This window comes from Callorhinus ursinus, unplaced genomic scaffold, assembly GCF_003265705.2.
Source record: "Callorhinus ursinus isolate GAN/ISIS: 27379988/994484 unplaced genomic scaffold, GSC_fseal_2.0 scaffold6, whole genome shotgun sequence".
Classification (NCBI taxonomy): Eukaryota; Metazoa; Chordata; class Mammalia; order Carnivora; family Otariidae; genus Callorhinus; species Callorhinus ursinus.
Window position 1 is genome coordinate 70,427,541 of NW_027397068.1, and position 18,453 is coordinate 70,445,993.

Here is an 18,453-nt window from a genome sequence, read left to right on the forward strand (position 1 = left end):
ATGACAACGAGGGGAATTTTTTTTTTTTTTTAATTGAGAAAGGAAAAAATGTCTCTTTGGCTTAGTCTCTAATATGGGCCTCTCTTATGGAGATCAGTAACATTTTTCCTAGACTTAACATTACTTACAGTGCCATGTAATAAGAATAGATTGTTTGTCTTGGAATTTTCCACTGATACTAATATAAGTATTTGTATAAGAATGACACTAAAGAAAACAATCCTTAACGTGCAGACTGAGTGAATCCAGGTAAGATTCTGGCAACCCTCCCTCCATTCCCATCTTTAGCTATTGATCGGATACATAGAATATAGCAATCAAAAAACTATCAAGTTGTAATTAAATATCTAAATTAATACAGTGTGCCTTTGGAATAAACGTTAGGGCAAGTTATTAGCATCTTACTAGGTGGTGGAAACAAGCCTGGCTAAGGTTAGGCTTTTTTCACGTGAGCTCCAGAGCTCCATGACAGGGCCCCCGCCAAAGGGCAAGCGCTTCTCCCTTCTGGCCCAAGATCTCAGGTGGTCTTTCTTATAAGTAGAAAGAGAATTGTCTTCTTTAACTACCCCTCACCCGCGCGTGCGTGTGCACACACACACAAACCTAATGGGTTGATTCATCCATTGCATAAATTATTATCAAGCTAGTCATTAGTCATAGGTCCTTATAATCCAGTGGTCGACAAAAGTCAAGATCGTTGCTCTTTACCTTAAGAGTCAATTCAGGCACTTGACAGGAATCTTGATATTTCTCTCTCTCTCTCTCTCTCTCTCTCTCTCTCTCTCTCATTTCAGTGGGCAAACTGGGGAATCTGCCAGATCAGGAAGGATGTACGCTGAGTCTTATGCCACTCAGAGCTAATCAGTATTGTAGCTGTTGGTTGCGTGGCCTGAAACTGACAAGCTTAGCTTTTCTGAGCCAAATAACATGGCCGGCCAATTATTTCTGGAACTAGTTCTCTGGGAAAGGGCAATGCTTTCTGGATAGTCAACTGGGTGAGGCAAGCTTACCTGTCAGCTATAACTGGCTCTGTTGGAGGAGGTGTAGAGCAGGCAGGCCCAGCACGACGACACAGCGTGCGCTACCTGGGGAAGGGCATCAGGCTGTTTGCCAGGAGCCTCACAGGGTATGGCATTTGTCACCTCAGTGAATTCACCACGGTCCAGGGACTTGCAGCACTTTTTGGCTTCACTGTGACGGATGGTTTGTAGGGGAGCCTGGCAAAGGGAAGCTAGTTCGGAAACTTGGGAGTCATTCCAACAGGAAATAAATGGTGGGTTGTCTTAAAAATAATATGAATAATAACAGCTATCACTTATGGAGCCTTTGCCCTGTGTGCAGGCCCTGAGCTGCATGGTGCTCATAACATTTTCTCATTTAATCTTAGGAATGTAGGCTCGCTTGTCATCCGCATGTTGCAGAAAAGGAAACAGGCTTAACTATTAACTAACTGGCCTGAAGTCCCCTAACTATGAGTGGTGAAGCCACAAGTTGGCTTTGCAGTGACAGTGGAGATAGACCAAGTGGATGCATTTGGCAGATATTTAGGGGAGAGAAACAACCATGCTTTCTGCTTGTTGAGATTTGAGCTGTCAATTGTGCCTTCCTTGAAAAGCTGTCTTCCTTTCCCTGGAAACAGTTCTTCAACTATACTGTGAATTGAGGAGCCAGGCCACCATGTTTATGAAGGTCTTTTTGTAAAGTAAAAGTAAATGGGCTCGGAATGAACGTGTTTTCTTATTCATTAAAAACATGTATTTGGTGCCAGTTCTGTGCCCAGCCCCTCGCGTGGTCCCGAAGAGGCAGATGCAGAGAGAATGGGTTTGTGGGCTGCAGCATGCAGCTGTTTGGGGCAGAAACAGGCACGTGAGCCCATAATTTGGCAGTGAGGTGGCTGCTGTGCCTCAGCTCACATGTGTGATGCTTTCTGAGCACACGAAGTGCCTGCTTTTCTGGAAGGCCGAGGAGTGCCGTGGAAGAGAGCAGGAGCGGGGCCGGGAAGGGCTGGAGTCCGTGCGTTGCACGGAGGCGAATGGCCTGGTGGACATACTGTGGGACACACTATGAAAACCGCATACTCACCAGAGGACACAGTCTAGCATTTTGTTTTCAAACTGTGCCTCCCATTAGTGAGTTTTTAATTGAAAAAAAAAAATTAAAATAGCAGAGTGCATTTCACATAATAAGGGTGGAAATTGTTTTGTGAAGCAGTGTGTGTGTGAACCTGCCTGTGATATATAAACATAGGTTCACCTACACACATTGGATTGTGATATAAAATCTGTTTCTTCACTATGGATTGTGGTTAACAATGTTTTAATACTTCATGAGTCTCAGTGTCTTCGTAGTTGTTTTGAAGTTTAAAAGAGCAAATAAAGAACTAAGCTATTAGGATGTAATATAGGCTCATTAAATGTCAACTGTTAGTGACAGTGAATGGCAACATTGTCTGGCACGTGAGACGTAGTCAGTAAACATTTATTAAGTGAAGGGGCATGCCAAGGCTTGCTGGTCTGAAGCAACCTGGTGCCCACGGGGAGAAGAAAGTGACTGATCAAAACCGAGTGGGGACGCGGTGATGGAGCTGGAGAAACAGGTCAGGCCAAATTTGGAAAGACTTGTGTGCTGGCCTAGTAAGTTTGGACTTCGTTCTGTTAAGCAATCAAGAGTCAGGGACTGGTTTTTGAACAAACACGACCGACATGTCCCTGGAGAGATGAGGAAGGACGGGATGCAGAGCATAAGTGAAGGCGCGGGCCTTGCACATGACTGAAAGATCCCCTTCTGCTGAGAGCAAAGCGCAGGGGGGCCGGGCGTGGACATGGATGTTGGTGGGCGAGGGGGCAGGACGTCGCGAGGGCTGGCGCTGCCCGCACCCGGGCTCCGTGGCCTCATCAGCTCCCCTGGTCGTCGTTCCCTGGGTGACAGGTTTTACTTCAAGTCCTTCCAAGACAAGGATCATGTCGTGTCCTTTTTCTCGGTGCTCTCTCGTCCTCCCCACCTTCCGCGAGTATCAGAGTAGAATTGGAGCTTGCGGGGAGAAGGTGTGTGTCGGGCTGTTGTGTTGAGTCCCCAGTGTGATCGCTGAGATCCGAGCTCACACGGGGAAGGAAGGGCTCGTGGCATCACTGCAAAGGTGACAGTCATGCTTTCGTCTGGCGTCTTCACGGTGGCTTTCGGTTTAGAAAAGCACTTCTGCATACGCTTTCCTTATTTCACTCTCAGAATGATCCTGGAAGGGAGGCAGGAAGGTGGTGTGGTTACACACAAGTGAGCCCGTGGGCCCACACGGTGGGTCGTAGAGGCAGCTCCTGACTCAACCGTCTCATGATTCCAAACAGATGCGGCGTGTTTCCTTTGCCCTGAGGGTGTAGCTTTCCCTCTCTGCCCCCCGCCCCCAAAGGGCAGCTCTGATGTTTCCTATCAGAAGAGCACCTCTTCATTTGGAACGTGGTAGTACAAGTGTGTGTGTCTGTATACACATGTAGTGAAGGACTCAGAAATAGCAAATTCATTTATATAGACCTTCTGTGGATTTATGGTACGGATGAAATATATAAGGGATATTTTCATAGGCAGTTTCTATGATTTTTCAATAAGTACTTTGTATAATGTAAATAATTATCTCATTTATAAGCCAGAGTTTGTATTTCCTCACGTTAGATACTTACGTGGGGCATACAATTCCATAATACACCTAGTAATAAAATATACTTTCATAATATATAAGAAATGAATTTTGTACTTTCTAAATTTCCCTTACTAGAAAGTTTGGTTTTCTAAATTCAGATGGCTTGTAACCAGCAAAACTTCACACCTTTTTTAAAAAGCAGCTTTATTCTCTCAGCTGTCAGTTTTTCTATTCATAAACTGTGTCACAGGCTGTCATTTTATTTCTAAAAGAAGCAAAATACAATCAAATAAATATGTCGCCATAAATAGGTAGAAAATTCTTGGTTGAAATTTGGTTTTTGGAAACATTTTTCCATTTATTTCATTCAAAACAAAGGTTAAAGTCAAAACAAAGCAAGAAGTATCCCAAATAAATAGACATGGAAGTGACAAACTTGATTAGATTTTTTCCTAGGGAAAAACGTGCTGAAGGCAGAATTGAGAACTAGAGCTAGAAGTGTCCCTGTAAGAACTGTGTTTCCTCCTTCTCCTCCCCATTTAACAGTTGGCAGGACTGCAACCAGAAAGGTTCTGTGCAGAGCAGACACGGGAGGCCAGGGCCAACAGCCCGGCTCGGTGCTCTTGCGGCCTCACGAGCTGCCTCTCTTGCTTTTCTTTTGTGAACGTGTGGTAGTACCAGCTACTGACTACTGAAAGCCTGCTGTTCCGGGCACCCACGATATTCTCTCATTTAATCCCCACAGCATCTCTGAAGTAGATGCAATTGCCTCTGTTCTACAGATGAGGATGCAAATAATAGACATGCAGAGTTTCTATCTTGAGAATGAAAAGCAGAAATGCTTCCTTTTTAGCCAACTTTTGTCTTCAAATTTTTCATCAGTTTGTTTAGACTATGGTCATAGTCAGGAACCTCTCAAGAATACAGTTCTGTCCATAATGGAAGCCTTTTTTGGTAGGATCACAGCCAGCGTGTAACTGTGATTGTATGTTACAGATCACTTTACTTGCGTCCTCACTGGTCTCCTGCAGTCCTTTCTTCATGCTGCAGGTTAGAACAGCATTAGCTTTCAGGAATGTCAGTCAGGTCATACTGCTTTCCTGCTAAGACAGCCCGTGGCCCTTGCTACTGTTGATCTCAGTGAAGGACCACATTCCCCCCGGACTGCAGATACAAGAGCTTTGGTGAGGGTGAGCCGTGTCACTGTTGCGTAATAGAAGCTGTGTCTTGCAAGATGAAACACCTCGTAGTCAAGACGTAGAGTGACTAACAGAAAGGTGGGCAAATGATATAAATGGTTCTAGAAAAGGAACAAAAAACAGCTACTAAGCAAAATGTTCCCCTTTACTCATGATAAAAGAAATACAAAATCAAACACAAATTATAAAACACCTCCAAAAAGAGACACTACAAACCACCGCCCCTGTCACGGGGACCTCAGTGGTAAGAGAGGGGGGCACGGTAGCCCCTGTCACGGGGACCTCAGTGGTAAGAGAGGGGGGTACCACCGCCCCTGTCACGGGGACCTCAGTGGTAAGAGAGGGGGGTACCACCGCCCCTGTCACGGGGACCTCAGTGGTAAGAGAGGGGGGCACCACCGCCCCTGTCACGGGGACCTCAGTGGTAAGAGAGGGGGGCACCACCGCCCCTGTCACGGGGACCTCAGTGGTAAGAGAGGGGGGCACGGTAGCCCCTCCCTCCCCGCCCCCTTCTGTGCTTTCACTTTCTCAGTCTCTGCCGTCAGCCACACTCCAGAAGCCGATGGCCCTCCTTCTGACGCATGATTAGACGGCCAGTAGTACTAATGCTATGTCACAACCCCTGCGTCATGCCCCTCACACCCTCGTCTCATCCTGTGGGCATTTTATCATTTCACATCATCCCAGAAAGAAGGGTGGGTATGGTACAGGATGTCGAAAGAGAGAGAGAGAGACCACATTCGTATAGATATTGTTACGGTATTTTGTTGTAATTGTTCTGTTCTATATTAGTTATTGCTGTTCATCTCTTGCTCTGCCCAGTTTATGAATTAAATTTTATCATAGGCATGTTTGCATAGGAAAAAGCCTAGTATATGTAGGGTTCTGTACTATCCGCAGCTCCAGGCATCCACTGGGGGTCTTGGAACACATTCCCCACCCCACCCCACCCCCGCAGGTAAAGGGAGGTGACTGTATTTATATGTTCCTAAACTTTTGTATCACATTTTGAATTTGTAGAAGGTTACACAAGTACTAGAGTAACATGGATTCTACATATTTTAATTAAAAAACAAATGTATAAAAGCTAGTTTGTTCACTCTAGCTAGAAGGTGCATCTGAATAGGTGGGGTATTCAGGAGTTGAAAGATATTCGTGGCACTTGATAAAGCAGGAAAGTAGCATCCAGTCCCTTTTCTATATCCCATTTTAGAGCACCGAACACTTTTGCATGCTATTCCGGTTGATCTTACCACTCATCTTCATTTTAAGATGTGGAAACTGAGGCTCAGATAAATTACAGTTTGCCTAAGGTCTCACAGCTAGTTCGATCAGTACCCACCGTAAGATGTTTCTTTACGTACCTGTCTCCCCAAGAAGATGCTGAGCTAGCGACGCAAACGAGACCGTACTGTAGGCCTCGTGTTCCCAGTTGACTGCCATTAGGTGATTTTAGCTCAGAAGGGAGTCAGGCAAGTAACATCACCTTCTCCTTTCATTGTCTTGGGGAATACATGGAAAGAGATGAGTCTTGCCAAAAACATAAAACGAGATTTCAGAAAGCTCTTGTAAGTGGTGCCATTGCAAAAGCAATACACAGAAAAAATAGCTTGTAAAGCTATTAAATTGTATATAAATATACAATTTAATATGCAATATAAAATTGTAAATTTTAATTTCTGTGGAAGGAGAGTGGATTCCATACCCCATAGAACCTTGTCTCTGGGTTGTGGCATTTGACGCTGTGACATATTCCATTTGAATTTGCTTTTATATTCTACCTCTTTTGGAATCTTTCACAAACTTGATTTCCTGCCAGTGATGAGTCAGATCATTCAAATGGAACATGGCATATATATTTTTAAGGACTGAGCAAATAGCTAGAAATAAAGAAATAACTTGCCCAGGTAAGAATTGTTAGAACTCATCTGAACAAACCTTAAGCCTGTTAAGTGTCCCAGAGGCAGCAGGAACCCGAGGATGTACTGTATCATCAGAGGTTCTAAATCCTTCAGCATGAAGACTTTCATGGTTGAAGTGAAATTGAATGCCCAAGAAAAGGACCTGTGTTATTTTCTTTAATCAAGAAGATAGCAGTCACTCTCTAAAAGAAAGAAAGACAAACCCACACAATCTATATGGAATTTAAACTCATTTTTTATTAAACAGGACTCTATATGAAACTCTTGAGAATTTTATAGTAAAGCTTAGATAAATATTTCATGAAACATCTTAAGATGCAATCATTTATAGTAATTTTAGGGCTCTGATTTCTGTTTGTTTTCAGATTTGAAAAAGCAAACATTTTCTATGATGATTTATATCTGGGAGCTGCCAATTGAGCCCAATTTCATAAGACTTATCTTTATAAATAAATGGAATAGGATAATAAGGAACAGCTCTACTTACTTGTATTTTATAGCTAACTCTTTAGACAGAAGCAATGTTGAAAGATCTTTTTTTTTTCCTAACTGAAATATAAACCATGGCCTTTATAAAAGTCTGACCTCGTTTATCCACCTAAGCTGAAGCTGACTTTGGGGTTCCATCGTGTAATGGTTAGCACTCTGGACTCTGAAGCTGACTTTGGATCTGGGTATCATCTTCCCTCCAGCTGCCTCAGTAGACTCTCTTCGGCCACTACTGCTCTAGGTTCTCTGGAACAAACCAGCCCCCCCACACTCTGCAGCATACCAGAGCCTTCACCTGACATGTGAGAACTCTGACCACCCCCAAACTCCTGGGTTCTGGGAGTTGTTCAAACTGCCCTCCCTTTGGTATGCTAGTTTGATGGTGTCAACTTTTTCTTAGAGACAGGTCTTGATTTGGGGTACTCTGTCTACATGTCTACATGAGTCTTCCACGGCTCGTTCTACATACTCGCTTATATTTACCCAAACTACTGATGATGTGGATATACCTTGACATGATGATCCTGCATCATTTAAAGATGTATCTTCTTTATCCATTTGGACAACTACCTGCTAAGCAGCTACATTGTTGTGCACCACGGTCTGTGGAGTGCATGAGGAATTTCATATTCATTCAATAAATGGTTACCTACCATGTGCCAGACACCCCGCTGCCACGTTTGGATGCACTAGTGGGACAGACATGATCCTGGCCCTCATGGAGCTGAGGTTTTAGTGGGCACAGGAAGGCTAAGTGAGTCCCAAATAAAGTAAAATGATGGCGGGTTATGAGAAGCGCTGTGAAGAAACACAGGCGAGAAATGGCCAGGGTGGTGCAGCCACAGGGCGTGCAGCCCAGGAAGGGGACTTGGAGGTGAGCAGAAATCAGCAGGTGGAAGAGCATTCTCAGGAGGGGAGCAGGAGAGAATAATGCTTTGTTGATGTTACCTGCAAGGAGCCACAGGACATGGCGTCAGAGTGAGAATGGCAACGCTCAACCACAGAGGAGGCCACAGGCCGTGGTCAGAGGTTTGCATTTGGTTCCCAGGCTCCTGGGAAGCCTTGAGGGGTTTCATGCAGAAAAGATATGCTCTGATTTCCTTTTTTATTCCTGAAAGATGATTCTGGCAGCTTTGTGAAAGCAAGGGAAAGGAGCAAAGTGGGGGGTGGGTGGTGGTTGAGGCTGAGAGAGCTGAGTAGAGTTGGGGGGGGGAGGAAGATGGTAGCAGGCTAGGCTTCTGCAGGAGTGGGAAATAGCGCGGAAGAGCAGCCCAAGAGACATTCCAGAAGCGCAGGCAACAGATTGGGCACATACCCGGAGAACAAGGGGAGGGAGGAGGGAATCCCGGGAGTCAGGGGATTCTGACAGGAGCGTCTGGGTGCGTGCTGGTGCCGTGGGTAGGGACGGGGAGACCCCAGGCGTGGTAGGCTTGCGGGAGGATGTCAGCGTTCTGTTTTGGAATAGCAGAATCTCCAAACCCACCCCTTGTTCACAGTGTACCCGTAAGGGCTGGCATGAGCTGGCGTTCATGGGTCTGCAGCACTTTAGGAGTCCAGGTGAAAGATCGTTGCTCATGAGATCAGGGGGCAGAGCAGTTCCGAGCAGAGGAGAGCAGGGTACTGGCCCAACCTCGGGAAGAGGGGCGGGATGTTTAGGCGGCCAGAGACGTGCATCCCAGAGACCGGACGCAGGGGCTCTGAGAGGGCACACGCAACGTGTCTGGCCTGGCAGAAATGAAAGGCTGGCAGCGTAAGGGGGGGCCGGGGTGTTACTGTTGCTTTTTGTAGGGGCCTCATATCCCGAGAGAGGTTAAGCTTGCTTCCTCTTCTCTCTCTTCTCCTTTCCCCAGTTCAAGCCCACCATCCACTGGGTTGGATCCTCTAATGGGCTTTCGGAGTTAGGACTGGGGGAGGCCCAGAGGACCCACTTTGGGGTTGGAGACACCTTTAGATATTTCTTTAGGGGAGTCCCACAGCACCCATCTTCTCCCCCCTCCACCTTCCACACAATTCCATGTCCATTTTGTCACCTGCACTTAAATATTTCCATTTATTTCCCACCTAGGTTTTATGGCAGGCACACAAAGAAACCCTCAGATGTCTCAGTATGGACCTCAACAGACAGGACCATCCATGTCGCCTCATCCTTCTCCTGGAGGCCAGATGCATCCTGGAATCAGTAGCTTTCAGCAGAGTAACTCAAGTGGGACTTATGGTCCACAGATGAGCCAGTATGGACCACAAGGTAAACACCGCTTCTCAAAAATGCATTGCAGTAGGCTGTAGAAGGTTTGTGAATATGTTAGTCCTTCAAGGTCTCAATAATATAAACACCTTTTAAGATCCCATTATTTGTTACCTGACTGATTCGTAAAGTTAATGCAAACCCACAGTCCTTCAGTTGCCCACAGTGATGGGAAGAATAATTACAGCAAGTATTCATTAAGCATTCATACATCAGACACTATGGTAACTGCTCTTTAATATGTGTGTTACTAATAAAGGAGTAAATCCGCTTCTGTGATGTAGTTTGAAATGCTTGTTGAGAAATAGACACAGGCCTTGTCTTCAAAAAGTTTCTGATTTAAAACTTGGGTTTCATTATGTTGAATTCTGATTGTGTCCCCCGTCTCTCCGTAGCTATCTTTGTAACAATGTGCTCAGTACTCAGAAGGGTATTGTCTCATGACATCCACTCCCAGTTTGTCTCCAGAGGTCTGTGTCCAGTAAAAAGCAGCTCTTGTTTTCTCAGTGGTACCAGTCTTACTCTGCAAAGACACAACAAAGCCTGAAATGGACATGTCTTTCAAAAAGGATAAGGGGGCGCCTGGCTGGCTCAGTTGGGGGAGCAGGCAACTCTTGACCTCGGGGCTGTAAGTTTGAGCCCCACGTTGGGTGTAGAGATCACTTAAAAATGAAATCTTTAAAATAAAAAATAAAAAAAAATAAAGGAAGATAAGGCAAGAGTCGACAAATGATGGAACCATGCCCAAAATGCACTGTTTACATTCTGCCTTCCTGGAAGTTGATGTATGTTTTGTCATGTACATGTAGGATCCTTTTATCAAGGTTTTTAACCTGATATATTTTTTTTCTAAGGCACTTTTGGCAGTAAGGCATTTGAATTTCGCACCTTCTTTATGTTTTGTTTATTTAAATTAGACATTAATGGATAATTTAGAGAGAATAAGAAAATCTGGCACAATTCTCAGAGTTTCCTCAAAAATATCAGGAATATTCCAAGTGAAGATGATGAATGCCCACTAGGAAATTGTAGTAAAACAACAGTCAAGTCAGGTCTCCTCCTGTTAAAGTCTTCTTCTTCTCTCAAGATGTTTGTGTGTGTTTAGCAAACCACTGAGCTCTGTCAAGGTTCGTTGAGCATCTCCAGCCATGAAGCCAGCCCTCACAAGGCGAGACGATCCTCTGAGAAGGCCTTGGCACCTTCTTGACTTTTCACCCAGTGTTCCTCAGGAAAGCTTTTCTTTCTATTTAGAGTACTTCACGGTTTGAAAATGGAGTTATCAATGTATTTGTCTTGTTCTTGAAGATTGCTTTCTGAAAGATCATCAGCACCTTCAATATTCCCAGCATCACATGGTTTCCTTTCCTCGAGTTGCTTTATTATTTTACATCCCAACTCTTTCTGTTGTTAGGAAAAACGATATTAGAACCCCCAAAACAAAACTTCGTGGTTGGCCCCTTCCTGTCTTTGTCCATACGTGGGGTGGATGTAGACTTTGTGTTTTGCTTGATTCCCTTTATACCATGTCATTAATGGCTTCCTGTGATATTAATTTCAGTAAACCCTAGGAATTTAGGCCCCACCTGACAGTGGCAGTCTGCCCTGTTCCTGTTCCCTGGCAGCCCCAGGAGGCTGTGACATGGAGACGTTTGTCGCTGCGCTGAGGCAGGTCAGTGAGGCGCTCAGGTGGAAGCCCGCATCACTGCCCATGGGACCCATCCGGCGGCTGTCTTCAAAACTGGGTTTCTTTGACCCTTGTGGAAAGGAGAAAACTTTAGTGCAAGTCAGAAAAGCAGCTGTGATACACACAGAAAATGGGGACTTGGGCTCAAAATGTAATTGGAGACAAGGTCAGAGCCTATTGTTCTCATAATTGGGAGTGGCTAAAGGTCTAGGACTTAGCCGCTAAAACTCACGAGGGCTTCATGTGATCTTCAAAATTGGTCTTTCTTCTCTTAAATAATTCACTCTTGCAACCTCATCCTCTACTGTTCTCAGAATAAGGGAAGATAGAACTTTGACTATCTGATGAGTCTTTTGTGAACAGTTAAGAAAGCGCTTATGCTATCGAGTTAATAGCAGGAAAGGCCATTTCTACAGAATGGATTTCTTTGAATAAAACCCTCAGTTTTCCGGAATAATTGAACATTAAGGTTCATAATTTAAGAGCACTGAACCTGTGAGGGTTCTCCTCCAGACTGCTATATGTCCTTGGCAAATTGCTTTCTCTTTGGGAATTACTTTTCCTCTAGAAAATGAGAAAATTCGATCATGTTACTTTGGAATTTGCTTCCAATTCTAATGTTCTACAGTCTAAATCTTCCTTCAACTCCACAGCCTTTTATATCAATGCAACCTGCTGGATCCACTACGTAACATTTTGGTTATATAGTCAAGAAGGTATTTCTTTCAAGGCAAAAATGCTGAGTGTAGGTTGATACTCGAAACCATTTAGAATCATGAGGATAATTTGCATACTCAACACTTTGTAACTTTGAAAATGAGTGCCTGCATATCTGTCCTGTCTGCCGTTTCTCCTTCTCCCCAGTGACCTCTCACACACATCCACTCCGAGGTGCGTCTCCTCCTGGGTCCCTTGACTGGCTCCCAATGCTGTGTGCTTAAAACCAGCGGCCTGGTACTCTGTGTTCAACTCAGAATTGTTTGCTTTTCCTCCTTGTATTCTCCAGCAAACACTAAATCACAGGAAACGAATGCTCGTAACGTTGTTCAATTCAACAAATGTCCTTACTTTTGTGTTTCTGTCTTCGTTGATCCTTTTAAGTATGACACAAATGAAATATTTTTTTCTTCCTCCTCTTAATTAACTACTCAAATTAGTAAAACATTCAGCTTACAATTTTGTGTTACATGTTTGAAGGTCTCTGAAAAGAATCACTTGTGTGTGACCCACAGAGAGGCCATCTGTCCCATCTTTTGTTTCTGACCCAAACTAGATAACTTTCTTCTGGGTAAGTTTTGATTCTAAGGGATCTCAGAGGAAGATACCATACAGTCTTTTTTTAAGCCTTTTCACTCTCAGGAGTAGCTTCTCCAGAATTGTTATTTAGTAATAACAACCAACATTTTATTACTCTGTCCTGGGTCCTGCTTGAGGTGGGTTTTTTGTTTGTTTGTTTATAGATTTTATTTATTTATTTGAGAGAGAGAGAGAGAGTAGGGGGAGGAGCAGAGGGAGAATCCTAAGCTGACACCCTGCTGAACACAGAGCCAGACCTGGAGCTCGATCTCTCAACCCCAAGATCACGACCTGAGCCGAAATCAAGAGTCGGACGCTCAACTGACTGAGCCACCCTGGCACCCCTGAAGTGTTTTCCATAGACTAATTCATTTAATGCTCACAACATGCTCTGTGATAGGTACTGTTATCATTCCACTTGGCAGATGAAGAAACTGAAGCATACCGTAGGTAAACAGCTTCACCAGGATACACAGTGGTCATGCCAGGATTCAAATTCAGGCAGACTTGCCCATTTTCTTATTTAATGGGAAGCTGTGACGTTATCCACATTTTGCAAATGAGCAGTTTAAGTAATTGACCCACAGTCCCACAGCTAGTAAGTGTTAGAGCCAGGGTTCAAATCAAGGGAGACTTCAGACACCACTCACATAGTCCCATGCCTCTGATGTACCCCCTCCTTGCTGGTTCATTGATTCAGTGAGCCACTGAAGAGACAAAAGACAAACTACTCGAGGAACAAGGAACATTTTGGGAGTACAGGCTTAGAAATACATCAAAGATACTAGAGATGAAAAAAAAAGTTTCTGTGAAGTTAAGGAAATTTTTAGAAATGTATATTAATACTGTAAAATCTGAATTATTAAATATACAAATGGAATTAATCCAATCTAAATGTTTGAAAATGTTTAATTGCAGTATATTTTATGAAATAGCACTTTTCTACCTTCAAGCAAGTACATATAGTAACTACCCCTATGAAGGTTTCCAAGGAGGGCCATAGAGACTTGCTTTAATAATAGAAAGGAGTTATGTAATTGACATGTTAATTATTAAAGAATTTGGGGGAAAGAGTGCTGAAACAAATTTCACCTTCATAGCCTTTATATTTCTTAAGAGCAAAGACCATCTTGTTTTTGTGTTCTCTAGAACAGTGTCTGTCACACTGACCACAAATATCTTTTGCATATTTGTCACTGTTTGCAGAAAATAGGCATCTAGCCTTAATTTTGCTCTAAATAAGCAGTTTTACCTTGGGCAACTAAATAATTCTGAGCTTAGATTCCCCTCAGTTCTCACTCACTTGTACGAGAGTGTCTGGGCCACCACATACAGCTGCACAGCTGTGTTGTATACTGATACAGCCCTGGGTTTATGCCTTAATTTGTATAGTGTGTGTCTTAGGAAGCAGGGATCTTTTAAGTAGGTGAGCCTGATGAGACTTTTATTTCTTTTCTTTTTTAAGATTTAATTATTTATTTTAGAGAAAGAGCGTGCACGCATGCGCAAGTAGGGGGAGGGGCAATGGGAGAGGGAGAGAATCTCTAGCAGACTCCCCGCTGAGCGCAGAGCCCAACACGGGGCTTCATCCCAAGACCCTGGGATCATGACCTGAGCCGAAACCAGGAGTTGAACGCTTAACCGACTGAGCCACCCAGGTGCCCTGAGACTTTTACTTCTAAATTACTTGATAAAAGGTATTTTCTTCCAGAGTTTAAAGGTTTGATTTTTTTGTTTTTTTTTCTAAAAGAGATGCCTTCTGAAATAGTCTTTCTCCCTTCGTTAAAATGTATTTCTTAATGCATTCAGAAAACTCCAAATCATACCTAGTTGAAATGTGCAGTTCCAAAATAGTGAATCAGACGTTAATAATGTTACATTTGTTTCGGTTGAAGAGGATCAACACATAAATGTCACTCATTGGCGGCCCCTAGCTACTTTAGAGTACCTTATAGGCCCATGACATCCTGGGTGTCACCGTGACCCAGGATTTCAGTCTCTACTATTTTAAGTCCCGAATCTCAGTCTTATTATTGAATTACGCTAAATTCAGCCTCTCTTCGACAGAGGTGAGATGCGTCTGCCCTGTGGATTCATGTTTCCCCTGGACAGTGCTGCAGACTGACCACATCCTGTTCTTTGGCTTTCCAAAGGCTGCTTTCTCACTCCCTGTTCAGTTAACTCATTTTTCCCTCCTTGAAACCGGTTGTGATACACATGACAAATTATAGCCTCCTATTACCATATTACCATAGCCTTATTTTATGGTTAAATCAACAGTACTAGGCAAGTGTCAATTCCATGTTCTATATTATTTTGTTGTTAAAGAAATATTCCAGGGGCGCCTGGGTGGCTCACTCAGTTAAGCAGCTGCCTTCGGCTCAGGTCATGGTCCTGGGGTCCTGGGATCGAGCCCCCCATCCGGCTCCCTGCTCAGCGGGGGCCTGCTTCTCCCTCTCCCTCTGCCTGCCACTCTGCCTACTTGTGCTCTCTATCTGTCAATAAATAAGTAAAATCTTAAAAAAAAAAAGAAAGAATAAAGAAATACTCCAAATCTCTATCTCACTAATATTGGGAAAAAGAAATTGAAGTAGGTCAGTTTACAGTGAAAGATTGTTAATGCAGTCTTCTTTTGATGCTCAAATTTAGTTTTCACGTTATAAGATTTAAGGATGAACTTTTCTTAATAGACTGATAACATCACAATTTCATCAAAACCCGGGAATTTAGGAAGGAGTGAAGAAAATTTAAACTACAAATCAACTTAAAATTTAAAAGAAAAAAAAACAAAGCAGCTTTTTTTTTTTTTAAAGATTTTATTTATTTATTTGAGCCAGAGAATGAGAGAGAGCACATGAGGGGGGGGAGGGTCAGAGGGAGAAGCAGACTCCCTACTGAGCAGGGAGCCCGATGCAGGACTCGATCCCGGAACTTCAGGATCATGACCTGAGCCGAAGGCAGTCGCTTAACCAACTGAGCCACCCAGGCGCCCTAAAGCAGCTTTAATTTTGACCAGTGTAAAACTTTTCCCTTGCTAATTAAAACCAACAGCACTCAAGAGTGCCTCCCTTCACTCCCCTCGCTGAAGAAGCACATCCTTGCGAAATCATCCGGTGGGCTGTTCCTCATAAGGCAGGGCTTGGTCATGACAATCCTGGAGAGCACTGTAGAAATACAGGTGTGGACATTCGGCTTTACTTGACATCTTAGCAAGGTTCCTTTGCCTAGGGCTCATAGTCCGGCCATTTTTTTCAAATGTTCGAAAAGAAATGGCTTTATTGAATGACAAGTGACAAATGGGTGAGGGTCCCCCTCAGCCCTCAGGGGAAGCAGGTCAGAGCTCCCCCTCCAGGCGGTGCACAGGGAGGCCAGAGGTGCTCAGGCAAGGCGTGACAGTGGTGACCCTGAGACTCTTTCATTTCTTACCATAGAGATTTTACTGTTTTACACTAAATTTTGCTATTGACTTGAGATAATACCTTTTTACATTTTTTAATGTCAATGCTTACTTCTACTCAGTTTGAGAAATAAATTTGAATACCTGTGCATGATGAAAGTAAAATCCGACCTATGATGCAATATATAAAAAAAGAATTTCACTGATTAAAAAGTTACTAATACCGGAACAGTTTCTCTCTGTTCCTTGAAAGGTTCTATTTATTGACTGTCAGCATCCAACAATAGTTACAGTTATTATTATTTTTTTCCCCCACAGCAACCTCATGGGACAGATAATCTTGTATTATACCCTTTTTACAGATGAGGAAACTGAACTCGGGAGTGACAAGTGGCTTTCTGAAGGTCACACGTAGCAGACGGTTATCCCCCTGCTCCTTGAGGGCCTGTGTTCTCTTCCGCACTCACCGCCCTGGAGTCAAGGGCTGCTGGTATCTGATGGTGCCCGTCCATCCCCTGGGCCTGTATGATGTCAGCCTCTGTAACAGTTATTTCTATGAAGATGCACTTCTTCCTGAGAGGCCCCCTTCCCCAGAGTGGCTCTCCTCAGTCTCCTTGGCAGGGACGCCTCCCCTCGCCATTCTGTATAAATCTGCCTCCATGTTTCTTCAGGGCACTCACTGGTGCACCACATGACAGGGTCTAGACTTCCTTCTTTGCCTGTCTCTTGCCACCAGAATGTCAGCTCTTTGCCTTCGTTTGCTGCTGAATCCCCAGCCGTTCGCACAGAGCTAGCATATAAGAGCTAAGAACTCTTTCTGAGAGAGATGAAGATGGAGAGTTCCAGAGACACTGGTACCTTTTTTTTTTTTTTTTGAGACACTGGTACCTTTTTAACCCTACCTTGATGCCTCACGGGGTTGGGGTTGATGACTCAGTGAATAAGAATTATCTTTAGGAGGTAAAACAAAGGATCATTTTTGTCTATTTCTCTCTGTGCATCTATATTCTATGCACTAAACTTGCATTATTGTATAATTAAATTTTTTAAAAAGATTTTATTTATTTGACGGAGAGAGACTGCGAGAGAGGGAACACAAGTAGGGGGAGGGGGAAAGGGAGAAGCAGGCTTCCCACTGAGCAGGGACCCGATGTGGGGCTCGATCCCAGGACCCTGGGATCATGACCTGAGCCGAAGGCAGATGCTTAATGACTGAGCCACCCAAGTGCCCCTGTATAGTTAAATTTTTAAAGGGGTCCGTTTATGTAATATATGGAAAGAACCACCAAAAGTGAGCTGCTGAAGCCATACTGTGAGGTAGTTGACCTTTCCCCCCTCTATTCCAAACTTTGTGCAATATGGTTATTTTTCTTACATTGTGAAGATTTTTTAAAATGCATGTTGATCTAGGGAAGATATGTTGCCATAAATACCAATTCCAAAACCAAATTCTCTCCATTCCCACAAATAATAGGATTTAGTGCAACTGAAGGTAAGTCAGCTTTCATTTTGAACCTGCATTTGTGGTCTTCATATCTACTCAATCATTTTCCCTCCAAAGTAAGATCTGAAAGAGCAACATTGTGTTATCAGCCTGTGTAGAAAGCTAAAGTTGGAAGAAGGTTTTTGAAAAAAACTTTTTTTTTTTTTAACACAGAAAGAATCTTGCTGAAACATGGTAACCAGCAAATAAACATGTGAAAAATGTTCAAAATCATTCTTTGTTAAGGAAATGAAAATTAAAGCCATAATGATACCCACTTGACACCTACTGGAATGGCTCGTTTTTTTTAATTGACAATATCAAGGATGTAGAACAGTTAGAACTCATACATTTTTTGGTAGAGTTTCTTATAAAGTCAAACATGCACTTACCCTACAACCTGGCACTCTCATTCCTGCCAAGAGAAATGAAACCTATGTCAACACAAAGACCTGTGTGCAAATGTTCATAATTGCCAAAACCTGGAAATAACTCAGATGTCCACAAAATTGAATGCTACTCAGCCACAAAAGGGAACAAGCCACTGATGTGTGCAATAATGTGGATGGATTTCAAAAGCGTGATGCTAAGGGAAAGGAGCCGGACACAAAAGACTACATACTCTATGATTGTATGTGACATTAGGGAGAAGGCAAAACTGTAGGAAGAGAAATCAGATCAATTGTTCCCATGGGTGGGGGTGAGATTGACCACAAACCGGTAATTTTTTGTCATGATATGATAGAAATATCCCATGTTGTGGTGGCTATAGAACATATAGGATTGTTACTGTATGTAAATTCTATCTCTATAACCATGACCTAAAAATCATATTATATAGTAGACAGCTATAAGAAGTGGTGAACATTACTAACTAAACAACAAGGTAAATGCCTATTTAGCCCTAATTCACAAACATATTTATCATAATATATAGCTAATTAATCCATTTCATTTTTTCCTGCTCTGGGTAGAGTGTCTGGTCTGTGATTTGGGCACCATTTTACCCTCCACAGCATGGGGGTATAATACGGAGCCTTGCGTGTAGAAGTGATTCATAAGAAATTGTCGAAGCAAAACTTCGTATGTGAGTGGAAACACCGAATA

At 43.3% G+C, this 18,453-nt stretch overlaps 1 protein-coding gene across 9 annotated transcripts in view; it reads left to right on the forward strand.

The window, feature by feature from the left end:
- ARID1B (AT-rich interaction domain 1B) overlaps nucleotides 1-18,453 on the forward strand; it is a 437,894-nt gene that overhangs the window by 351,465 nt on the left and 67,976 nt on the right. For all 9 annotated transcript variants that reach the window (XM_025866378.2, XM_025866380.2, XM_073894146.1 and 6 more), the window contains one exon: nucleotides 9,307-9,486. In XM_025866378.2, the coding sequence (XP_025722163.1) occupies nucleotides 9,307-9,486 (180 nt within the window). The remainder of the gene's footprint in view (nucleotides 1-9,306; nucleotides 9,487-18,453) is intronic.